At 37.2% G+C, this 27,379-nt stretch overlaps 1 protein-coding gene across 2 annotated transcripts in view; it reads left to right on the top strand.

Annotated features, from left to right (window-relative positions):
• The window catches only part of SRL (sarcalumenin), a 432,041-nt gene that overhangs the window by 152,049 nt on the left and 252,613 nt on the right, over window positions 1-27,379 (top strand). For both annotated transcript variants that reach the window (XM_044089336.1, XM_044089335.1), the window contains exon 2: window positions 20,483-22,570. In XM_044089336.1, the coding sequence (XP_043945271.1) occupies window positions 20,483-22,570 (2,088 nt within the window). The remainder of the gene's footprint in view (window positions 1-20,482; window positions 22,571-27,379) is intronic.

Raw genomic sequence — 27,379 nt, 5'->3', positions numbered from 1 at the left:
GAAATGCAGGGAAACTGTCTCAAAAGGACCACAAGATTTTGTTTTTTAGACTAAATTCTAATTTGGAATTGGCCCAGAGTTGGGTCATACTATTATGTGATCACCTTCTTTAGCAACTGGATTATAATGTTTTCGGAACACTTTTTTAAGGTTCATATTACTACGGTCAAGCATGGTTCATTCATTTATTCTCATTCATTCTTAGGCAGGTTCTTATGTAGTTGCTAAATAAGGTGTCTATCGACAGGGCTGTTCATCGAACTCCCTTACATAGACACATATCCACCGAAATACTAAAACTTCGAATGGCCACAAAAGCAATTTTTTTCCCCAGGGGAAAAAAATCACTGGGACAACAATAAACAAAAAAAACTGTCAGACACAATCAAGTGGGGGGCTTCGCTCCCCCCCACACCCCCCACACCCCTACCTAAATATACCAATTCTGAGATCGCACTACAGTGGAGGAAAAGGGAAATTCTTGACAACAGCCAAGCATTTTTTTTTCCCCTGGGAAAAAATTTGCTTATGTAGCCATTCAGAGTTTTGGTATTTTGGTGGATTTGTGTCTATGAAAGGGCGTTCGATGAACACCCCTTTCGAAAAGGTAATATAGACCCGTCTTAAAAAGCAGTATTATCAAGATGTGAAGCAATTTTGAATATTCTGTGAAAGGAATCATGCGGTCCACTGGACAGTTAACCATTGTCATACTTTAAGAATTTAAATGACATATTTCTATAACTTTTGCCATGCCTCTTCTGAAGTTCATTTTTTACTCAAGTGTTGAAGCATTGTAATATGAGTAATCAAACCTAGATCAACTGGTTAGAAGGATGCCACAACAGATTATTCTTTTTAGTGTGGAAATAGCCACTGTGAGGCATATGTGTAACTTTTGTCACTATTTTTCTAAAACCGTTATTATTTAAATGTAATTTATATCTTTTACATGGAAATAACATCTCTTTGGAGTAGAGCACTAACCATATTTTTCAGTTCTGGAAATGTGTTTTAAAATGCATTTTATTTGCCACCAGTTTAATCTCTCTTTCTCTTTCTGGTAACTGTATTTTTTTAACAAAATAGCATTAAGGGCTCACAAGACTCAGTAGCCTGTCCTTTTGCATGATATATGTCCCATAGGTATATCACTGGCACAAGCTACAGAAAATCTGGAATAAATCTTACATTGTGTCTTTGTGGGAAAGTAGGTCAGTGGTTTCATAAATCCTTATCCACATCTTGTGCCAAGGCTGAGTGGGTGGGATTATCACCAGGCTCCATCTTTTTCTTGTTTCGAATGTTTCCTATAATTAATAATCATAGTACATCAGATAATGTGGCAGTGAAGTGCTAGCAAACTAAATTTATTTTTAATGATACCCTGCCTTTTTCCCAGCTTACAATCAGTGCTGAATATAGGCAGCTGTTTTAGGTTCTGCATAATTCTTAAGGAGTAAAAACATGTAAAACCATGAGTCTGTAAGCCTGAATTGTTGTGGATGGAAGCCATAATCAGCAGTTGAGTAATTGCTTGCTGCATGTATTTGGAAAGGCAGGGAACAAGGATTAAGGGTGGTTATCAACATCAAAGCTGGTATCAGGAAAGACCAGTGTCTGAGATGACATGGAGGGGCAAATGCTCTGTCTATGTATTAGTGAAAAATGGAAATAGTAATACCGCAGTGGCTGTGATAAATATCGGGAGAACATAGTATGTTGTGTATGTGAATCAGGAAAATGTGTGCGTCTTGAGCGAGAGAGTATCTGAAATTAATTTATAAAGTTGAAAGAAGTGCTGGCCCTTATAAACTGACTGAGTCACTGTCTAGATGTACTGAGAGAGTAGGGGTTAGTTGAAAAATTGGCAGTATTACTGATTTCCTTGTCCATCTGGTGACTGAATATGTTTGGCCACTGGGCAATCAATGTCCATGTGATTCTCTGTGTACGAATGAGGGTTAAGGAGAAAGCTGAAAAAATTGCAGACCAAACATTTTCACCCTAATTTTTGGAAACCAGGTTAGACATTTACACAAGGATTGGATTGTATGATTCTTGAAGGAGACTACTCTGCTAGACCCAAGCTGGCATTACTTCCTGTCCAGTGTAATCTAGTATTATGAATGCCTGGAGTCCAGAATCATTATAGGATTCTATGATGTGTAGTCTGCTCTGGTTTTAGAAAGGCTTTCTTTGTCTTCTTCTTTGTACCACACAGAAGATAGAAAAAAAAAGTTAACCAGTTCTGGGGTGGAAGTTTAAAGTCTGATTTGAGAACTGTTTAATGATAGAGGGCAGAGGTCAGTGCTCAAAGGAAGGATATCATTAGTAAAAGAAGTAACCAGCAGAGTTTCACAGAGGCCACTGTTGGGCCTTGCTAAAGCCAAGGGCCGTATGATGATGTCACACATTATATGGATTGTAAATAAAATGATGTATAGAGAGGTGCAGCCGTTACAATAGAATAAGTAATTCTCTTGGTAGACTCTTTTAGCATATTCCTAGGAATTGGAGTTGGTATTTAGTACTGATGCATACAGAACTGTGCATTTTAACTAGAAAAAAAATGTTAGTATAAATAAATTCCATGAATGCAGAAGGTAGAGGATGAATATGCGCTAGAAACTGTGATCATGCTAAGAGTGAACAGCATCACTCTGTACAAAACTAAGAGGTTGCTCAGGTGGATAATTCCAGGTGTAGATTTCAAGAAACTAAAGACACTGTTGAATTATATGCTCCATTACTGATGCCCTATATGAGTACTGTACACAGTAATGAAAGCCGTACTTGAAGTTAGACTTATGAAGACTGTTCAAAAAAGATGTTAAAAATTATCAGTTTGAAGAACTGGAATACAGGGACTGGCTTATACTCCTAAATATGTACAGATGTGAAGAAGGGAGATAATATAGAAGTCTTATGATGGGGGAGGGGTATATAAAATCTTAAAAGAAAAGGTGGACAAGGGAACAAGAGGGAGAAGAAAGGACATGAAACTGGAAAGTTGGCTAGTTGACCGAGAAGACAAGAATTAGGACCAAGACGAGGAAATGTTAACTCTTTTTTAATTTCTCCAAGTCTTTTGGGTTTCTAATACCATGACAGGAATGGACCCCACTCCTAGGTCAAAGTATGGTTAAAGTTCATGGAATTAGTATTGTTTCAATCTTTGGTGGTAACCAGAAGTGCTCTTCACAGCACCCACAATGTGCCCAGTAATGACTCCTTCCACAATTCATACAGAGTTACATCTATTTTAACATATCTAAGTATGACGGTAAATTCGTCTTTATAAGACCCACTGCTCCCACTACTACTGGAATTGTCTGGGAATCTTTCTTCCACATTGCCCTTGTTTGTGCCTGCAAATCTTGGTATTTTATGACTTTGTATCTCTCTGTATGTAAGACACTGTAGTCACTGGGTGTAGCAACTTCAATAATCAATGCTACTTTTGTCTTCTTTTCATGGACTACTATATCTAAATAAAAGAGTAAAAAGGTCACAGACAATCCATTCAGTAAAACTTGCAAAAAAGACCCAAAGAAACTAGAGCCTTCACTGTGCAATACCTTAAACCTCCTGTAGTGGAGGCCCATAAGATATATGCAAATGACTCCATAAGGTTCCAAAAAGTCAAGGAAAAAAAAGACTTTCTCTGTTCCACCGTCTTCTGGAGTATCCAAGCTACCAGTTCCAAGTGTATCAGAGCCTTGTCATAGAAAGGTCATTAGAACAGTAACATTTCTTCATTGTCTGATGAAGTAAGAGATATTTTCATTCTCCCTAGCTCTTCATGTATCAGATTTTACAGGTCTCATTGAAGTCTTTCTGGGTCATTTGAGACTGATCATCAGAATATGATGGAATCTTTCATAAAGTTCTAGCAAATGATGTCTCAAAGCCTTCTCCCATCTACTTGAACAGGCAATGGTATTCTTCCTTAGCATGTTCTTTACTTCCACCTTCTCACTTCTCCTTTCCAGATCTCATACCAGTTTTTGTAAGGCCAAATGTTGACCAGCAGGTGTCTGCATTATCCAACAGAAGTTTTAGCCCTGACTATGTTACCAATCTTGGGCTCACTGCTATTGACTTTGGGACCCCTTGATGTCAACCTTGCCACCAATGTCATTGGTTTCAGCATCTATGATGCTGGTTTTGGGGGGAGGGGTATCTTCAGCTTCAGCCAAGACATACCTATATCTGGCACTTTGACCACCCACCAATTCTTAGATCAGGATTGAAGTGTAATTGGGGGCCATCGGGACTGATTTCATAGATTTAGTGTAGCTTGGCCCATCTTGATTATCATCAGAGCAGTTTCTTCTGAGGCCAGCTAGGAAGTGTAAGAGGAAACATGTGGACTTTCCTCAGGAATTTCCCACACCAGATGTTGATATGGATGAAGATGTTAATTCCTCACCATCCCTCTGAATGATCCCAGGTTTGGGGAGGTTCTAGAGATGATTAGAAAAAGAAGAGGATTGTCTTCAACCTTCACAACCTCTCTTCAGTGTATCCTGCAGGAGGCCTTCCATATTCCCCAGTCTTTTTCCTGGTTGATCTTTCTACTTGACAAGAAGTTATAGATGGTGAGCAGGATGGCAGGGGAAGCCCTGGTCTGTGGTACTTGTGCTGAGGAAGCTAAACAAGATCCTCTGGCTTCCTGAGGTCCAGACCTGCCAGATAAAGACACTGAAAGTAAATTCCATCATTGTGATACTACCCCTTAAAAAGACTGTTATTCTGCAGTGTCTTGCTCTCCATTTTCCAGACATAGAGTCATGGGCAATGGACAGAATTGGCAAGCAAGTTTACTCATCCTCCTTGTTTAATCTGAGGTCCATGAACTGCTTGTCATATATACTGTGATTCTTGAAGGAGATGGTTCATGAAATGAGACGGTCACTGGAAGGTCTGCCTGATGGGAACTTATAAGATTTATTTATTATTTTATTTTATTTTACATTTGTTGACCGGGCTAGTCCAACTGGATATATTTCCATTTTCAGACATATAGACAAAAAGAGATACATCATGAGGACAAATGACATAATACACATTGATTACCTATATCTAAAAACAGGAAAAAACAAGTGAAAGAACATGGAAAGAACAGCACTTAACTTTCTAGCAAATCTGAGTAGCACAATGATGAACATTCTAACATGTTTTAATACCAAGGAGGAAGTATAAGATTAAAGAATATAAATAGACATAAGGTAGTTAGAGAAATGAGAATAATAGATGGAAATTATTTTAGTCAGGATTAGAGCAGGGACACATCCAGTGGCTTTTAAAGTAACTTCTGAGTTTTTTTTTAAAAAAAACAGAGAGAAAGCATAGAAGTAAGTTCAGAAGGAAGTTGATTCCAGTGTTTTCCAATGGTATTTGAAAAAGGGAATCACCAGTTTAGATTAGAGTAGGGATGCAGAGGCTGGAGAGTATAGGTGTGTTGTGAGGTTGGTAAAATGCTCTATGAACAAATGTGAGTTGGGAAAGAAGTAACATGTTTGATAGTTCAAGCCAGTTTAGCTGCTGCAGATTCAGACAGTGGTGTGTTCTGAAAGGTTTACCAGTAACAAATCTAGCTATATTGTACGTGGTAGATAGTTTAGAGAGAATATTTTTCTTGAGGTTAGTATAAATAGCTGTTTACAGATTTAATGGTATTATTGATATGACAATCAAAGGTGAGGTTGTTGATATAGTAGTTCCATTGCTAGATAGGATAGTAAAGTCTAGTGTAGGGGATCTGGTAGTGGGCTTAAAGAGTAAGAGTTTGGTTTTTTTAGCATTTAGAAGTAGGCATCGTTTTGAGAACCAGGTTTCAACTTTGGAGAAAACAGCTTGAGTGTTAATTTGTAGTTCAGAGATGGATTTAGCAGAGCAAATTAATGTGGAGTCGTCAGCATATTGTATACAAGTGGCCTGGGGATCGCTGCTTGTAATCGCTTGTAAGTCATTTATAAAGAGGGAAAAGAAGTGGTCCAAGAATAGATCCTTGGGGACCCCAAGTGAGATAGGGAGAAGGGATGAGAGTTTGTTATCCCAACTTGTTTCCTGTTTGTAAGATAGGAATTAAACCAGTGGACAGCCTTATTCTAAGGAGAGAGATTCAAGAATTTTCAGGAGAATGGAGTGGTTAACCATATCAAAGGCCTTAGACAGGTCAATAAAGAGAGCTGAAGACAGGATGCTGTTATTACGATTCTTATTAATATGGTCTGTAAAAGTTGTGCTGTGAGAAGGCCTAAATCCATGTTGACAGTTAGTGAGAATGTTGTACTTTATTAAGTGGTCCATTAACTGATGATGAACACATTTTTCCATGATCTTTGCTAGTGGGGACAAGAGAGCTATGGGCCTATAATTAGAGAGTTCATAGGAGTTACCTCCTTTGTGCAAGGGTATGATGTGAGAGATTTTCCAAATGTCAGGTATGGTTTCTTCATTTATGGTTCTGTTAATGAGAATAGATATGGGATAGGCAATTTCAGAGGCTGCTTTTTGAAGGAATTCGGATGGGAGTTGGTTATAAGTTGCAGTCTCAGATGACAATCATGTAATCCTTTGCAAACCACATCATGTGTCTGTCTCATAATTCTGTGGCAGGTGCAGCTAGGGCAACATATGCTGGCATAGCTTTTCACCATCGTACCTGTTTTCATTTTATAGAGTTCACTGATGACACTTAGATGACCTTTGTCAGTGACACTTTTGACAGGTCTGTGATTTTTGGCCCAGCAGTTAAAGCTTAACTGGAGAAAATGGAAAAGGAAGAAAATATTCTCATTGCCAATGATGTGAAATTCAAAAAACTTTAACAGCCTTTCTATAGAATGCAGTGGAGCCCCTGTCAGCTTTGGTTTCATCATGACCAATGACAGAAAAATATTGAAGATCCAACAGGCCTGCTATTGTTGCAGCAGCAGCTTCCAGAATGGCTGCCAGTCCAGATATGGAAGTAATCTGCAGAATCTGGTATACCACATTTCCTTTAGAGGAGAGCAATCTTATCCTTAAAATCTTGCTGAATTGCCCCATTCTAGAGGCTGTTGAAGGTCATTTGTTCCTTTACTTACTGCATGGCTGACCATTTGCAGGGAAAGTGAATCAGGGCAATAATATCAAAAGGTTATATGATTCCCTTCCACAGCCCTCCCCAACCCCCCTTTTTCCCTTTACCAGTTATTCTAACCTATCAGAAAAGTGCAGCAAGAAGAGGGGTGTAGTACCTCTTATAAACAACAAGCCATTCAAAGGATCCATAAAGAAGACCAAGGACCCCAGGCCAATACTTGATCCGAGTAGCCATAAATCAGTTTACCCCTACTGCAGGGTTATGGTGCCATCCATCCTTTTTTATATATGTTAGAAAGAGATTGGATGTCCTCTTTGGACCTTCAGGATGCCTAGCTTCACATAAACATCACCAACAACTCTATAACATGTTTACTGTTATGAGTATGAGACAAACATTACCAGTTCTGAATATCTTCATTTGAACTGATCTCAGCCCTTAAGCATTCACTAAATGCATGTCAGTGGTTTCTTTGAAGTAGAGGCTGCAATGAATGAAGGTGCTTCCTTAACTAGACAACTGACTCCTAGCTGCCACATGTTGAACCAGTATTATCCTTACATAGTGATGTCATGATGTCATCTCAGTCTCTTGTAGTCTTTGAGAATCATGGTGAAAACTATTCTAAATTCATCCAACCCCAACAGTGCTGCAGAATTACTCACCTCTGTACTGACTGACCTGCTCAACTCCTGCTTTCCAGTAATTCAAACACTACACAAATTTATAACTAACAACTGGTTAATCTATGAGCTAAAAGCTCTTCTTCAACTGAGGCAAAGCATAGCATTCTTTGAAAGCACTTCCTACTACTATAAGCAGACAGCCCTACAACCAGCTATAAAACCTTGCCAAGCAAGCTATACGCTGTCATAAAAGTCAGCTGATGAAAATCATAACAAATTCCACTAATAAAATCACCTAAAAACTTCTGGAAAGAGGTCAACTATCTTATGACTTGGAAGAACCTTCCTTTCATGAATTGTACATCCTCTCAACTTTCTGCCTTTGATTTCCTTTCACATTTCAGCAACCTTCCCATCCCTTTCTCTAGCTGGTTCCAAGCTGCATCTGCCACTCCCTCCTCCCCTCCATACATCCTTCATTCTATTTCAGAAGAACTATCACATTCAAAGACATCCACCCACTGCTTGAACAGAGTAAACTTGATAGCCCTTGTAGTAGAGACAACCTTCACCATAATTTATTTATCATTGTGGAGACATCATAACCCCACTGAAACACATCTACAACCTGTTTACTACACAAAATATTATGTCTAATATCTGGAAAATGCCATTGTAAGACCTCTCCTAAGAAACCAATCCCTTCATGCATCAGACCTTCAGCCCATTTCTAGTCTCTCTACCTTAGGAAAGATTCTGGAAAATTACTTTACTTGCAGCTCACTCAATGCATCAACCAATACCACCTTCTCTCTCAAAATCAGCAAGACTTTTGACCTGGTTGCATTACATGCACAGCTATCTGGACACTCAATGACAACATTCTTCTTGGAATGGACAAAGACCTAATTACTGGAGCCATTTTATTGACCTCACTAGAGCCTTTGATCTTGACGATCACTCAATTCTCCTTAACCCTTTTACTGAATAGACGTTAATGATGACACACTGCCCTGGTCCACAAACTCCTTTTATAACTGCCACTTCTCAGTGAATTTTAATTCATCAACCTCTTCATCAGCCCTTCTGCAGAAAGGAGGCCCCCAATTATCTGTTCTGACACCTGTCCTCTTTTCTATCTACAGTAACACACTTCCTTTTGATTTATCCCATCTTCCTCTCCTGCTTTTAGCTGATGAACATGATCCTATTCTGCTCTTCACTTGAATTCTAACTTCAGGCTGATTTTTATGCCCTTATTCAGTATGGCAGTGATAAACAATTGCTGATAAACTCCTCTAAAACAAAAAACAATGCTTTTTGACACTAGGCAAAAGCTAATTTCTATCTCCAGGCCTCTAAAAATCCTCCATCATTTTAATAACACTATTGAAAATGTCACTTCTTTCAAATACCTAGGGATCTGATTGGAACCCTTCCTAAATTTCTAACTCCACATGGACTACACACACAAAAAATGAATTCTATCCTGATCTGAGCTCATAGGATCCCCCCTTTTCTGTCCAGACCATACAAAAATGAAATAGGTAAATGTATCTTACTGGTTCAGCTAGAATATTGTCTATCTCAAATTGCTGCAGTCTCTAAAACAAATCTAGTCACCATTCAGTCCATTTCAAATGTCATTTGTAGAGTCATCACTCTCTTTCTCCCCAAGAAATTCACACCATTGCAAAACCATTGAAAAAGTTAACTGGCTATCTGTGAATCAAAGTTTTGACTTTCTACTTGCTTCTCAACTATTTAAACTTAGCAAGAAGGACACCTTCCCCCTTCTAGCCTCCAGACTATTCAGTGATACAGCAACATACAACCTTAGATATCTTAACCAGTCAGGTCCTCTCCTTCAAACACCCCAAACTAGGCTTCACTGCACAGACCATGCTTACTTAGTCATTGGTACTAAACTGTGGGAATTTTTCCCTTCTTCTCTTAAGATCATTCTTCTTACCCCATTTTCCATTTAAAATAAAAGCACATTACTAGACTCTAGGAAAATGCAGCTGCTATCTCTCTGGTCATATAACTTAACCTCTTCATTCCCTTCTTCCATCTGCATACCTTGCCTTTTGATTGTGTATATAATGCATGTGTATATGGTGTTTTTGTCAGTAACTTTGCTTATAATATTATTTATCTATTGTCTTTATACCCTCAAATCAGCTATAATATTCACTTTGTATATAAAATATGCATATATTGTTTTTTTATTTTAGGAAAAGTAGGAGACCAAACAACAATCCAAGCACTTGGGGAAGACGGTCCACACCAAGTACTGTAGTTCCTTTTCTTTAATATAGCACAAGCAAAAATAATAAAAAATACAGAATATATATTGAAGTAGATGAAAAACAACTGTGAACACAAAGCACTTTTCGTCCCACCTGGTGGTGAGACTTCTTCAGGTAAAGGCATTCACTAAAACCAGTGCATTTAAATACAGTCCATGGTGCAAGCATGTTGTTAAGTCAGCCAATGGGTGAGGGCTTTTCCCAAAACACTGATGATGCTATGAGGGTCCACTCAATAAGTAATTACTTCCTTTAAGAGTTTCTTTTAAAACAACCCCTGGACTTATTAAAAGGCAAGTAAGCAAGTAAATATACACACTCTCTTGTCCAGTATTTTGAAATAGTAAATCATACTCATAATACAGTTATTAAAAATATTTAAATAATTAAAAATATTGAAATATATGAGAACCTTTTAAAGATGTTGTTGTTAAAAATGTTTGAAAATATTTAAAAATATAAATGTGCTTAAAATGCATATAACAAATTGGTGAATTATAGAGAAGTAGTAAAATGTACTAATGCATAAAAATAACAATGCATAAAAATGTTCAAAACACATTTCTGTCTTATGCAGCATGGCATCCTACAGTTAAACATTGGAATAAAAAATATATATGAATATGGGTTAACAATTTTATATGGATACATGGAAGTAAAAACAACATTCCTGTCTATACATTATGGCATGGCACCCACCATTTGAATTGTGCGTTACTAAATTGACTGCTGTTAAGATTTCGTACTTATTAGCTTGTACTGAGACAACTGTTATATATTTGATATAGCTAGTTTGCCCTACAATTCATCATGTTAGTCATCTCTGGAGGTTTCTTATCTTTAAAATACAAGAAATAGAGTAAACCTCATTTAACCCAGGGTAAGCGCAAGCCGTAATCTTGAGTTGCCACAATAACTCTAACCTTTCTAAATGTAAAGATTCTGGGCCATCTCTTCCATCAGACTTCCCACTCTCTATTGCCTTAAATTTAAATGTGTGGTCTGTGTATTCCTGCTTGTGTCTACTTAGGGCATTCTCTTGACTCCCTTTCTGTATATGGTACAGGTGTTTGTAAACTCTTTCCCTGAACCTCCTGTCCATCTTCCCTATATAGAATGCTGGTCATTGTTGGCATAGAGCTACATAGACCACAGCTTTAGTCTGACTGTTAAATTTGTGTTTTATTTGATGCTCTTTATCTCTAATGGTAAAGGCTGACCCTGTAGACATGTGTGGGCAATGATGACACATGTTACATCTGGACATACCATACCTAACTGCATACTGGTACGTACCATGGTTAGCTTCCAAGATATTTTTTAGGTTGAGGCCCCAGGTGAAAACTAATCTAGGTGGGCCCTCTATTCTTGACCTGGTAGTTGGGTTATTCCATAAAATATCCCAGTTCTTAGTGATGATCCTCATGATCTCATATGCATCTGAGCTAAAGGGTGTAATCAAACTACCCTGTCCAAGATTGTGTGCAAATCTAATGTTAAGTTTTCTGGAATGGTTTTCCTATCCAATATTGGTTTATAAAAACCTCTTGATCTTTTTGACTGCACTTCTGTCATTATTTGATTCAGTAAGTGGTTTGGGTAACCCCTTTGAGAAAATATACCCTGTAGTTTACTACATTTAATGGAAAAGTCTTCATTTTTTGTGACCATCCTTGCTGCCCTCACTAGTTGCCCCATCACCACCAATCTTTTTTGGTGATGGGGGTGGCAGTTACTGTAGTGTAAAAAGGTGTTCGAGTATGTTTCTTTCCTGTATATAGTTGCTGAATAGCAACTATTAGTGTAGTCTTTGCTAAGGTTAATGTCCAGATATGCGATGTTATCTTTTCCAAAAGTAAATGTGAAAGATAAAAAGTGTGTGGTACTGCTGAAGTATGAAACCAGTTCTTCTTCTTGGGTATGGTCTCCCTTTATTAACATAAAAATATCATCCAAATAAAGGGTGTAATAGTGGAGCTGATGTGGGGTCTGCCCTAATTTCTTCACATAGTCCTCCTCCCAGTAGGCCATCACTAGATTTGGTGCACTGGCCCCGCAAGGTGACCCCATTGCTACTTATTTTCTGGAGGTAAAACTTATTACTGAACATGATGAAGTTGTATGAAAGAATAATGTCTAAGATGACGTCAACAAGTGTGATTTCCTCTGCTGGTGCCCCTCCCTTGCGTAACATGTAACTGACCCATTCTATACCATCTTGGTGGGGGATTGATGAATACATGTCCTTCACATCAACTGTCAGAAAGTTCAAGTCTTTGTTGAATTCCAGTTTATTGATGTTAGACAAAAAAACTCCATGAATCTTTACATATTTGTCCCTCTTTCTTAACATGTTTCTTAAGTATGTAGTCTACAAATTTAGCACAGGAGTATGTAATACTATTCCTGGCATCTACTAGGGGTCTCATGGGTGGGTCAGTGATACTTTTTTGTATTTTCGGAATCCCAAAAAGTACAGGGATTCTAGGTTCCAGCATGTTCAGGTAGTTGAATTGGTCCATGTCTATTTTCCCCTCAATAAACAAATCATTTAAAATTGTTCAAATCATTCTGTATGGTGCATTCAATTCATTTCTGTAAACTTCAACATAAACATCACTTTGTAAAATCCTGGACATTCTACCTTCATACTCTTCAAAGTTCATCATTACTAACCCACCCCCTTCCCCTTTGTCAGGTTGCATAATCCTGACAGGGGCTAGTTTTAGTAAAGACAATGCTTCTTTTTTCTTTTCTAGTGATGTTGCTGAACCCAGCATTCACCTCCATTGTTTAGACAGTTTGTTATGTCTAATTCACAAATCTGTTCATACAAAGCCACTGTGGGGTATAGTGGGGGGTTGTAAGTACTAACAGTGTGTAATGTGTCGAGTGTGTGATTGTTTTGACCCAGCAATACTGTTAAATTCAATTTTCTTGCAAACAGTTTTAAGTCAATTAAAGTGTTAGGTAAGTCTGCTCTATGAGTTGGTACAAATGTATGCCCTTTAGCCAATAAGTCTAAAAGCATTAGGTCTATAGTTAACTCAGAAAAGTTAAACACTTTAAAGTCTTTTTCTGTGTTGTAAACAATTTTACAGTTCCTAGAATCACTTACTGTAGGGTTGTTCACCAGTTCCGGTTGTTTCTCCTGTTGTAGTACGTTCTGGTAGTCCTTTGCCTCAAGTTGTAAGTTGAGACTGGTTGCCGAAAATCTGGAGCATCTCCTGGTGTAGAATTTACCATATTTGGTTGTCTGTTGTTGGAATTTGACAGTTCTATGTCATCCTGACTTCTGTTCCCTGATTTATAATCCAAACAGCTCTGTTGGTCCGCGTTGTTCTCCTGCCTTCTTTTTCTAGATGTTGCATTTCTTGAATGAGTTGGATTCCCTGTAGACCCTCCTCTGGGTTCCATTTGGCCAATCAGAGCTCTGGATTGCGATGGAGCCACCTTCGGATAGGTTGAACCAGTCTCATAGGCATGTCTATCTCTGTTAAGCTTTTTCAGTTTGCCATTTCTCAATTTTGAAATGTACTGATCTATACTGGTGAATGATCTTTCATAATCAAATTTATACCTATTAAAGTCCACACTTTCCTTGATTTTTTTGGTCTAGGATTGTTGCTTCCTCCGTTAATTTATCAGCCCATAACTGATAGTGTTTGCATATGACTGCTTGTAATTCACAGCCATGCTTGTCAAAGAGTTTCAGTAATTCTTGGTGAAACTCTGAACCCTCCACTAATCCTGTAGGAAACTGCCAAACTCTCAGTCCTTTAATAGTGATGTTCTCACTCATACACTTTTTAAAGTAAGCTATTTCCAGATGCAATTTTTTATATTTTAGTAGTCTTTGATCAAATTATTTTAACATCTGTGTGATGTCTCCTTCCCCCCTAGCCAGTTGCTCCATTTCTGAACTCCTCCTTGGTGTTTGAAGGGAAACAAGCTCTTTCAGCCATGTGTTCAGTGACGGAGCTCCAATAAGCCCTGAGGTTACTTGGTGCATAAATCTTGTTTCATGAGTTTGTGTCCGCTCTTGTGGTCTATTTTGTAACTCCACAGCTGTGTTACATGCAGTACCATTGACTGGACAGTTTACTGTACTGGACAAGGTCCTATTACCCTCTCTTCCTTCCTGGGCCAACTGAGTGGCCAAAGGTGGTTGGGAAGTACTTGGAGGGTTAAATGAATGCACTGATAAATTAGTCCTAGTTATAGAATCAGGAAATTAAAGGAAGTAATTACTGAGTGGACCCTCATAGCATTATTAGTGTGTTGGGAATAGCCCTCACCCATTGGCTGACTAACAACATGCTTGCACCATGGACTGTATTTAAATGCACTGGTTTTAGTGAATGCCTTTACCTGAAGAAGTCTTACCACCAGGTGGGACGAAAAGCGCTTTGTGTTCACAGTTGTTTTATCATCTACTTCAAAAGATATTCTGTATTTTTTATTATCTTTGCTTGTGCTATATTAAAGAAAAGGAACTACAGTACTTTGGAGTGGACTTACCTTCTTCCGCAAGTGTCTTGGATTGCTTTTTTATTTTATTTATTATTTATTGACATTTGATAACTGGTAAAGTCCGACTGAGTTGGAGCCTATTTTCAGGGAAGACCTGTGGAAAAAAGCTGCAAATTATTACAAAACATTTTAAAGAACAATAATTTTACAATCTTTAAAAATAATAAAACAACTACAGTTTACATAGTTATACCAAATTAGATATGCTGTGAAAATATTGGTTAAGAATGGATACAAGTTATATGACAATTATTTAATATTTAGAGACATTTTAGCCAGTTTATAGAGAAATTAAAGGTAAATTAGTATAATACAACAGGAATTGCAATACGAAGTGAGAGAAAAGCAGGCTTATATTATATTTAGAGAGAGAGCCAGTGGAGAGAGAGATTGATAGAAGCAAAGAAGTGAGTTAAGAAGGGAGAGTAAAGAGGTATAAGTATGACTAGGTATTTGTTCACATTTAGTGATATAATTTAACCAGGTGTTGAGCAAGAACAGACCCAGCTTTTGGCTAGGACGTCTTTCAGAATGGTTTTGAAGGATGGGAGGGAGGGTATTGACCTGAAGGTTACAGCTAAAGAATTCAGGCCTTAGCAACATGGTAAGAGTACAAGCAATGCCCACAATATTTGATAGGTTTGTGGACAAACAGGAGTTTTTGATCACTGAATCATAATAACTGACAGGGAACATAGTCATGTAGAAAGTTATTAAGTGCTGGACAAGTAGATGGATGCATTTTATAGGAGGTAAGAAGCTGTGTATGTTAGCGGATGTGGTAGTTCTAACCAATTTAGGCTTTTTATACAGTGGTGGGCTCTGAAAGGGGTATTTACTGCAAATTTAGCAATTTTTTTATAACATTGTTCAAGTTTTGAGTTTTGTGATGTCTAAAGGTTAGTGAGAATGGGAGGACCATAAAGAAATGTGGGAAGAAGATAACTAGAGGCAAGTGTAGTCTTAGTTTCATTGGTTAGAAATATTTTGGATCTATAAAGCATCCCTAGTTTTGGCTGAGTTTTTCTTATGCAATTTTGTATATGCAGGTCAAATTTAAGATTATTCTCCACTATCATCCCTAATAATTTGCTATGAGAAGTAATTTCAATGGTTGTATTATCAAGGGAGAAGACTTTAAATTTTGTTTATTCATGAGAGAGGGATTTGGGGGAAAAAAGTAGTAGTTTGTTTTTTTTGATGGTAGAGCATGAGTTATGAGTTACAAAGCCATGTTTCGATGGCTGTTAAAGCTTCCTGGGTAATTTTTTGGAGGTGTGCCATGTTGTCAGATGAATGAATGAATGTGGAGTCATCTGCAGATTGTATTAAGGAAGCCTGTTGTGTGGATGTGTGGAGGGTGTTGTTGAGAATGTTAAAGAAGAGGGGCTAAGGATAGAGCCTTGTTGTACACTAGTGGGGACTGAGATGTATGGAGCATACGTCTCAACTGTACAGATATTTACAGAATGTCCGAATTATTGCCTCATATTTTGGTCCATTTTTCGTAAGTTTTTCGTGGTTTTCTGACTAATCATTAAAGACTGAAGTCAGAAAATTATGACAGACATTTGAGTTTCAGACTTCATAATCTTCAGAAAATTCATAATAATGTAAAACTTGTTATTCTATCAATTTTCTAAGTTTGTAAGAGCAATATTAAAAAAAAAATCCCTATCTTTAGACCTTTGTCCCCACCATTATTTATGGCTTTGCCCAGATTTCTTGCTCTAAGAGGTTGAGAGCTATGATATGGAAAGAGGGTGGAGTGCATTCATTGTAAAATAATGTCATGAATTTATTGTGTGTCGTCGTCCCCCCCCCCAGGCTGAGACTGAAATAGGTCCAGTGAGATCAGTGGTGATAATTTGAAATGTTGGGACTAAATACAGAGAATGAATGGCCGAAAGAACTGATTTACATATACCAAGTCCAAGATGCCATTTCTCGGAATATTCCACTTTCTTAAAGGTATAGCAATCTTGGAGTTGGTATATATAAGTTGGGGGGGTCCCCCCTTCAGAAAGAAATTTAAAGGTGAAGAACAATTTTCAAAATTTACTCTTCATCTGTGTTTTCGGTATTTTTTTCTGCTTGTTGAATGCCGACATTTCAATGGGGAGTCAGATCAGTGCTCTAACCTGGTTAACAAATTCATACTAAAATAAACAAGTAAATAAGTTCAAGATGGAGGAGCCCTCTCAGATGCTCACAGTCATCAGATCTGTACTGGACATTCTACCATTTTCCATCAAACAGGATCCTGATCTTGTAAGGTGAATAAGATCTTGCAGGAATATTTGTTCTACCTTCCTACATGCTTAGGAGCCTTGGAATGCATGGTGGTGGCTATGTTAATTGTGGCAAATGCCAGCAGTTATACAAAAATATTTAATGATATCAGATAATGGATCCTATGTCTCAGATGGTAAAGATATTCAAGACTTGTAAACTTCACTTGAGACAATGGGTGTACACAACAAGCCTAACTCTTAGTAGTCCTTTCTTAGCTCTTCCTCAATAGAGACTGTCATTATAGATGCATTTTCCTTGGATGAGGAGTATAGTTCAAGGCTGATAGTAAAGGATTTATGGTCTTAATGAAAGGCCAGTATGCATATCATTATTCTTGAGATAAGAGTAGCCCAGCTCACCATATAGGCCTTTCACCACTCCATTTTACCAGTTGCCATTTCCATCTACACTGACAATATAGAGGTGGTTTGTCATGTAAAAAGGCAGCAATGAACTCACTCTGTATCAAGAAACAATGTGGGAATGGGCTATGTGCAGGAAGACATTTCTGTTAACCACTCGCATCTGGGTGAAGCCAGTTCCTTAGCAGATAGATCAACTTGCAGTCTATTGATGCCACATGAGTGGCCTGTCAGACATTCATTTGCACAGTAGATCATCTATCACTGGAAGGAGTCATGCAGTGAGGTATTTTTATCTTAGATAAACAGCGTATGAAGCAACCTCTACTCCCTCATTATTCCTCTGGGATATGTTCTATTGGTGGCCCCTCTTTGCTTTTCCACCATTACCCCAGTCCTGAAATTCATTCAGTAACCCAAGACAAGAAGATCCAGGGCCATTCTCATAGCGCTGTACTTTCCTGAGCAACTTTGTTTCCCTCTGCTATGACCTCATCTTCTAGAGAAGCTTATACATCTGAGGTCCTTCATAACCCTACTGGCCCGCCTATTTGATAATCGTCATATAGGCCTTCTCTGTCTTCATCTAACTGCATGGCTACTCCAGTTCCAGTAATACCCATAAACCTTTCTTACCAGATAGAATAATAGGGCAGTCTAGATCCTTACTTCTTCCTAGAGATCCAACACTAGAAAAAACTTAAATGAGCGCCCTTTTCAATATGGGCTGCTGTTAAAGGTCTAGAGCTCTTTACTCTTCTATTACTAGACAGATTAGGCTGTCTTTCATACATCTTTGACTGTGAATTTAAGTTTCTTCTCAATTTAAATGCACCTTTTATAATTTTCATCAAGGGACTAATTCCTTATGTCTGGCATCCTTGAATGTCTGCAAGACCATCTTTAGAGGTAACTTTATCATCTGTCTGCCTAACAAAGTTCCTGTCCCTCCTTGGGATTTATACTTTGTTTTGCAAATATATGACTATTCCTCTGTTTATACCACCTGATGAAGTGAATTAGAAAATATGTCTTAGAAAGCACTTTTTCATGGTTGTCATCATCTCCACCAGCAGAGATGTAGCTAGATAGGTAAGTTCCCGGATGATGCCACAAACTAGCACCTCAAAATTCATGACCAGGAAAATAAATCTCTTTACAATCTGGGACAAAAAACAACTGTTTCCGTAGTGCTCTTCTTTATACTGCTCACACTATATAGATATTTTCATTCATACACTGCAACCTACAGCTGTAACTTTGCTGTACTGTATGAATGAAAGTCCTGTTACTTTTAGGCAAATATTCTCTTTCCTTTAAATAGAAGTTAGTATGTGAAAATAGCAGAGAGCCATTATGCTATTATGTACATTTGCTGTTTTCACACACTGTGTCATTTAAGCAGTTAAGTAACAATGAAAACATGACTGCAGCTGTTTAAATGTATACTGAGAATGTTTGCACTTCCAGCCGGGGAACAATCAATGCTTCATCAAATTTGTTACTCTTACCCCTAACTCCTCGCTCCAAGTGCTGCTGTTCCCCTCCCCCATCATTGCTGTTGCTCTGTTCACCATAAGAATTTCTACTGCATGGTTTGTGTGTCAATCCTTCTTATTTGTTATTTCATAACGATAGTGTGTCCTTGCCTCCTAACCCATCTGCTATGCCCTCATAGCTACTATAACAGTCCTTAATCGGTCCATAAACCTGAATGTCCTCTTCCCAAATTAGTCTTACCAATGAGAGTACTTACTTAGCTGTTTAGAGGTACACAGACAGCTTAGATTCTATCTGAAAAGAACAAAATCTTTTAAAAAGGACCTACAATTGTTTATTTTATTCTCTAACAAGAAACTGGGTTCCAGTCAATGTTTCTAAACTCACATTGTCCAGAAGGTCGACTAATTGTAAACAATTCCACTACAAAAATGCAACAGACTCTTGTCTTCTGTTCCTAGAGCTCATTCTACCAGGGCAGTAGCTACCTGCCAAGCCATTTTGTAGATGGTATCTTTGGATGACATATTATATACCACCAGCTTGGGCTTCACTGAATATTATTGAAAGACACTAGAGGTGGAATGTGATCTTTAGACTTAAGTCTTCCTTTGGAGAAGCAGTCATTAGGAGTATAGTCCTATATGAGGACCACCATTGAGGATAAGCTTAGGACTCTGTCCTGATTGTTAAGTCCTCAATTCAATTATGAAAGTTATGTACATACCATAACATTATACCTGGATGAATATGCCGATCATCATTTGCATATCCACCCTCCTTCCCCATGCCTCAGAGTAGATTTTCCCTACAGGATTTTGGTGTAATAAAATTGTTTCTGATACCCCTTCCTATGGCCAAAAAGAGATTAGAAAAGGAAGATTTTAAACAGAGCATTATGGATATACAGCCTGGGAACGTTTCTGGCACCAGCCATATTAAAGACCAGCAGTTTTAGTCCTGGTTGTTGATGAGTATGGGCTTGCTTATCCAGATCTCACATTATGGTAAGTATATGACATTTGTTTATTTACACTGTACAATCATACATGGTAAAGGAAAATTGCCACTATGAAACTCTATTACAGGACATTCTTGTTTGTGTGTCCTACTGAAAGAGATGTTGTTTAAGATGCAGTGTTTTTTTTTTGTTTTTGTTTTTTTTTTACTGGGATGGTATGATTAGGAAAACAAGTCCCTTTTCAGTGGACTCCCTGGAAGAAAAGTTCCAAATGTACAAATGTAATTACAATAGTAAGTTACAATCAATACAAATAGTATAGAATTAGATAACAGTGCAATAGATATAGCAATGATAAAAGACAATAAACTGTAATTCAGAAATAAGAAAAAAAAATAATATCGCATTTAAACAAACATTGCTGTTGTGCAGCAATAAAATATACTCACAGTTTTTCTGCTTTTGGTTTTCCTTCCCTTTATATTTATGAGTTAATGTATGGTGCTGGGAGAACACAATTTTCTAATCTGTGAGAATTTGTACAAGCAATTGAGTTAATTTATTGAATAAGACAACTGTTGTTAAGTGAAGTGTTAAGTGAATGTATGTGCATTTTTATGTGCATTTGAGATATTGGGGGCACTGAAATCCTACTAAAATGGTACGTTTAGATTTCTGAAATGATAGTGTTCTTCTAAAAGAGGTTTGGATTAGTCTGTGGATAGTATAACTGAAAATAACAATAATATTAAAATAATCAGCATTGAAACTGACAGATAAATCTTCTGAACATTTAGAACCCCACGTTTTTGCCACTTCTGGTGAAGAATCTCTTACTGATCTCACAGACAGCAAAATTTCAGCAGAAAATGTTGTAGCTGATGCAAAGGAAGAAACGTTTCTCAAAGATAATTTTCAGAAGGAAGAAAATACCATCCCTAGATTCTCTGAGAATACTGGGAAATTTGTACAAGAGACAAGTTCCCCTACTCCTGACCAAGGTTCTAAAATGGAAGCAGAAATGAATAACTACAGAACTGTCCAACAAAAAGATGGTCCAAAGGAAGACACTGGAATGCGTTGTACCTGCAATTCATTTTTAGAGACCATGCCTGCTGCATTGAAGGTCAGCAGACCAGCAGGAGAAGCACGGGTGTCATATAATGAAGCAGCAAAAACCGAAGATGTAAAGAATGAATATAAGGAGTCCACTAAACAAGCTGATGACTTGGTTGTAAATGTGGGAACTGTTCAACTGGATGAGCCAAATTATACCATAAATCAAGCTGATATTCATGGAGTGGAGTCTGAGAATACACTGTGGAAAATGCAAGATGAAAATGTTTTGTATAGCTTTCCTGTTGAAGGAAAATCAGTAGACATTAGACATGAAGCCGGCACTGATAGTGAAAAGGACTCCAAAAGTAATATACAACATATTGCACATGATGAAAAAATACAGCTCTACGAAGAATCTTATTCAGAGAAAAAGCTGAAGTTAGAGGAGCCAGAAGAGTCTGGCAATGAGCATAGAAAAAGAAAATCAAATGATGTGGTGTCTAACACAGGTGGTGCATTAGAAAATGGACAGATAAATCTGAGTACTAAAAATGAAGCAGAGACTTCTGCTGCTAATGAAAACAGAGAAGAAATTCAAGCAGCAAAAACAGAAATTGAAGAAAACCAAAGTGATCACAACTCTTCCCCTGAAAAGGTAATCAGCAATGCAGGGGATACAACTGAACAGCACAATCAACAGTTAAGTAAGGAAAACATAACAAAAGAATTTAAAAGGGATTCTCATTATGTGCTGTCTTCAGAACAGAACCAGCAGGAATCACAGAATGATTTATATAATTTGAGTGAAAATACAAACATGGGCCAGAATTTAAGGGGGCAGAACAACAAGTTATTCAAGCTCTCTGATGAAGAAACTAGAGAAAAAAAAGAAATGGAATTATTTACAGCAAACACACATGATGAGAATCTAAACATGGCAAAAACAGTGCATTTATCTGAACAAAATGCCCCAATACTTGAAGAATTAGAGACGGTCCAAGAGGCTAAACAGGATAAAAAAGATGAAGTTGAAAATTATGAAAATGTTGAACAAGTTTCAATGGAAAAAAGTAAATCTCCCTTTCAAAGTGCAAAAGAAGTTATCACAGGTTTGCAGAAGGGTACCCGTGTTGTTGCAACAGATAGTTTCTTGACTGAAGATACAATGCCTGCAGAACACGATTCACAGTTGGATGAACTAAGTTCTGTTATAGATCATTCTGATGGTACTGAAGGTAGAAATGATTTGGGTTTGGGTGAGTCAGTTTCAGATATGGATCTATATGCCAGTGCTGATCATAAAGAGGAACTGGGACCAAGTGATTCTGATGTAGCTACTAATTCTCCCGGCAGTACTGAAGAACAACAAGATGCAGAAGATACAAAGTTAGGTGGAGCAGGCTCAGATGCAGCTACTGATTCTCTTGACAGTATTGAAGAACAACAAGATGCAGAAGATACAAAGTTAGGTGGAGCAGGCTCAGGGGCAGCTACTGATTCTCCTGACAGTATTGAAGAACAACAAGATGCAGAAGATACAAAGTTAGGTGGAGCAGGCACTGCTGTTGATGCTTCTGCCAGTGCTGAGGCAGACCTTGTGCTGGATACATCAGAATTTGTTGTCAAGTCTCAAATTAAGTCAATAAAGGAGGAAGAAAACTTGAAATTGCATGAGTCAGTTTTTGCTGAAGATGCTCCTTTGGATACTGAAGAAGAACAACATCTTATACTGGATCAATCAGACACAACTGTGGATCCTCCTACTAATAATGCAGAGCAACAAGACCAATCACATTCATCTTCTTTGAGTAGTGAAGAAATACAAGGTCTGCATGCTTTATAGTTTTGCCTGCCTTTTCCTCTGAATCTGCTGTAATACCATTTTTAGAGAAATTTACTGTATTGTTTAATTCTATTTACACCTGTTGCCCCTCTGTCTTTTTGCTGCTTTCTACTATAGTCATGCATCTTAAACATCATTCTTCTAAACAATGCAGCTTTAAAATGTAACTGCTAACCTCCTGACATTTGTGTCTCAGTCATACGTACTATACCCTGCTAACTCCTTACCATAATACTATTTGATTAACATTAGAATATCATATATTAGTCAGTTTTCTAGTGTAAGTTGATTGTATTACCCATGCTGAACATAAATATTGACTACTACCAGAAAATAACCATCTGTATCACCAGACTTAAAAATGCATAGCTATTCCAGAATTAACATAAAACCATTTCACTGTTTAAGCACTGATAAAGTATAATTATTTGTAAAAAACATAATATTCCCTCATGGTATAAAGTTCAAAAGTAGGCAATGAATGGTACAAATAACCTAGTCCACACTCCTGGAAAAGTTGAAATTTATTGATTGCTTAACCAAAACATAAAAACATAACTAAAAATATCATATATAATGCTGAAAAATCATACTTCCAAATGTTTCAGCTTTAAAAGATAATTAATAGGGCAAGCCTCATTAATGTCAGAAAACTTCATAAAATTGAGTTTCAGCTGCCCCTCTGATCTTTAGTAACTTACTCCAGGACACCAAATTTAAAAGAATAAGTAGGCAAATCCAAATATGCTTAGTGAGTACATTCTTCATATTACTTTTCCTAACATCCAAAAGATGCTCATATACCCTATCCTTGAGTTTCCTGCTTGCCTTTCCAACATAAAATACTACATATTTTGTACAGAAAGCTATATAAGTCACCTGGAAAGATTCACAGGTAAAATGACCCATTAATTGAATTCTGATGCCATTCACTAACAGGGTGCCTGTGGTGAGCATATATGGGCAGTGGATACAATGACCACATTTAAACATACCCTTTTTCCTTGCACATTCATATACCTTGGACTTCAATAAATTCTTAAAATATCTGTCTTTTTTCTAAACTACAATTGGACCACCACCTAGCAAATCAGATATTCTGTTATCACATGAAAAAAACAACCCAAGTTTTCTTCAGAATGTCATAAACATCATAACTGTCCAGTGTCGTAATAAATAATCTCCTTTTGCCACCATTTCCATTTTTGTTGTTCAATAAATTAGATGCAGGCTCAGCAGCCAAGGTTGTGCTGCTATCTTTTATACTGACTGGGCTAGTTCCAGCTAGTATAGGTTTATAAAATCTATGCAACCTTTTGTATACAACTTCTTATTTTATATTAAAGGAAGGTTTCTGGGTAGCCTCTACTAAGAAACATACTAATAACATTATCACATTCATCTATAAAGGCTGCGGTATCAGTAACCAATGGCCACTCTAACAAGTTGGCACTTTACCACAGCCTTCTTCTGGTGCATAGGGTACCAGCCTTTAAAATGCAAATAAGAATTTGTGAAAGTTTTCTTTCTATATATATACTGGATTGAAAACAACCAAGTTCTCTATTCTTCAACACATCAATATCTAAAAAGGCAATTCTATCCAGTCCAATTGTGTGAGAGAAGCTCAAACATTCTGTTGTGTTATTAATATATTCCAGAAATTCACTCAATCTACACTCCATATCTGTCCACAAGATAAAAATATCATCCAGATAATGGGTATAGTAGGACCAGGATGTCAGATAGGGGCTGTTAAAAATAAATTAGGATTTCCATTGGGCCATAAACAAATTGGTAAAACTGGGGGCACATGCCACCCCTGTGTCTTGCACCATTGAACGGACACATTGACGAAAATATCATCTTGTCGACAATTCAGCCATCTAATCATTCTGCCTAAGATCGTGTTACGGGGGAGATCAGGAAGTTTGCCCTTTTCCCCACTGTAGTGCGATTTCGGAGCTGGTATATATAATTAGTGGTGGTGTGGGGGTTTGATGACCTGCACTGTCGACGAGATGATGTTCAACAATGTAGTCATTCGATGGTCTGACATAGACCTGGGCCATTTATCCTTCCCATTTATTACACATTCTCACTCCAAGGTCAGACCAAATTAGAAAAAGAGTGATCATTACTAAATTATGTAAATAATTGCAAATAATTGCTTCTTTTCTGTTACCTGTTAACCTCAGGGAATACTTAAATGTATACCATGAAGCCTTTATAGATCGCTACAATAAGTACCGAATGAACAGATGAGGAAATATTATCCTGATCAAGTACAGCTTGACAACAAAGGACTGAACAAATAAACCTCAAGCAACTAATGTTAAATTTCAGAATACTGTTTTGAGTCACCTTTTCCCTTCATATGTTTGTTAACTACTTTCTTCTTGGTTCTCAGTTTTAATTAGTTCCAGCAAAGCAGTAGATGAAATCCAGGATTTGGATAATTTCAAACATATAGTCTTATCTGCTGTCAGCCATGTGTGCTTTCAATGTATTTATAAAAATTATATTAACTGCAGATCTTGTATGTAACAGTAGCATACTGCAGTTAGTTGCAATTCTCTTGTTAATCCAGTTGTGTTTTTTCATTATATTCACTAACTGTACTAATGTTCTGAGTTCTTGATGGTAACACACCTTCATTCATCTCAGTACTTCTTTACATATTTTTTAAATATAAACAGTAATGCATTCTCATGCTTCTGTATTTTGTTGTATACAGTTTTAGTGTTCTCATGTCATCCACATGACTCATTTGTTACCCTCCCAAATTTCTTTCACTAGTTTTCTTGCATACCTTGTATTTTCATCTGATACTTTTTCTGTATGTTTCTCCACCCCTCAAAAAATGATGGCATGATGAAAACTTTTTTTCTACTGTAAGTAAGAGATAAAATAATCTACTTAGTTCCAGATATCATAAACTTGAACATGACCGAAGTGTCTTCCTTGCTCCAACAGCTACCTTATCAAGATGTTTTTGAATGTTGAGCTGCTATAAACTAATTTTATATATCAGTTCCTTGCATAGTATAACTGAATTTATTTTCATTAGATCCAAAGTTAATAGCAACTGCTTATGTCACATGAATTAGTAGTGCTTTTATAACTAATAATATAGGCTGTCTGATTTATATGGCATCCTTCTCATTATTTATAGCAATTCTTTATATTCTAGTATCATCTGCATGCTTCACTTTAGATTCATCTGCATACTTCATCATTATACCTTTACTGACTCCCATTTGTAGCTGCAGTAAATGAGTTAAACCTGATGTTGAACCCTGGAGCACTTCTCCCATCTCAGCACAGTCTAATTAATAGTAAAAAACAAAGCAGGAGGTAGCAGCCACAGCTATGTAGAATAACAGCTTTATTATTAAAAGAGGTGAGCACTTTCGTGGCACCAGCCACTTCATCAGACAATCAAAGAAGAGTAAAACACAGCATTTATACCAAGATTTTCATTGCCATCAACTACCCAATTAATCCTTAAAACCGTATACCTAGTATAAAAAGTTTTATACCTAGTGTGAAAATTTTTAAAAGCTTAAAATTAAAAACAGCTTGACAATAGAAACAGCATATCATGTCATACAACTTAATACATACAATATAAAAGTATAAAAATATATAAAAGTATAAAGTATAAAAGGTCGAGGGGGGGGGTACTACCTACTATTTCTTTAAATCTCTATTTAGAAGAATGGGTTTAATATTAATTTTGTCATTCAGGCCTACCCCAGTGTTAGCTTGTAGCCTTATGATCCATTCTAGTTCCCTAGTTTCTACTCTATTCCTAACATCTCCATCTCTATTGTCGGTATAGACTTTGTCTATTACTAAAAATAAAAATTTGTGTGTCTCATCATGGTCCCTCACATGCCTAGCTAAGGCATTTGTCTCTATTCCTCTGGTGATATCATATATATGCTCCCTCATCCAGTCTCTCAGCCTTCGCGTTGTCATTCCAATGTAGAAGGCAGGACAGACTGTGCAGTGTGCCAAGTATATAATATTCTTACTGTCACAGTTAGCTAGTATTCTGAAGGTAAACTCCTTCTTTAGATCTGAATGTAGAAATCTACTTCCAGTGTCAACGAAGGTGCAGTAATTACATTTATTGCAGGGGAAGGTTCCATATCTGACTGCATTTTCTATTCTTGTTTCCATGGGTTGTGGTCCACATAATAATCTTTTTATAGATTTTTTTATTCTTAAAAGCAAATCTCGGGGTCTCACCTACCAGCCTTTTAACATCATCATCAGCATATAGTATATTCCAGTTTTTTCGTTATACTTCCTGTAAAGATCTAATGTTACTCGAGTAGGATACTTGTACTCTCACAGGTTTCTTACTAACAGTTCCTCCATCTATGATGGTATCCATATCTGAAAAGTATGGCTTACCTATTCCTTCCCTTGCCTCAGATAGACCCACTAATGACTGTTGTATCTCTTTTTCACTGTACCCTCTATGTATGAACCTTTCCTTCAAGTTCTTGATCTCTTCCTCATACTTAGTTTGATTAGCTGTGAGTCTTGATGCTCTCAGACCTTGGCCTCTAACAGTGTTCTTAAATATATGTCTCGGGTGCATGCTCTGTCTATGGAGATAGCTATTCCTATAACATTCTTTCCTATAGATTTCAGTTTCCAGAACACCTCTATCTTTTTAAGTATCCTGACACTGAAAACTTAAGGAAGCTGGTACTATTATCTATTTTGTGGAAGAATGATAGAAATGAAGCTACATCACCTCCCCATAAAATAAAGA

This window comes from Protopterus annectens, chromosome 12.part0, assembly GCF_019279795.1.
Source record: "Protopterus annectens isolate FY-2018-M chromosome 12.part0, PAN1.0, whole genome shotgun sequence".
NCBI lineage: Eukaryota > Metazoa > Chordata > Ceratodontiformes > Protopteridae > Protopterus > Protopterus annectens.
The sequence above is the reverse complement of the archived record's forward strand: the minus strand, read 5'-3'. Positions and strand labels throughout refer to the sequence as shown.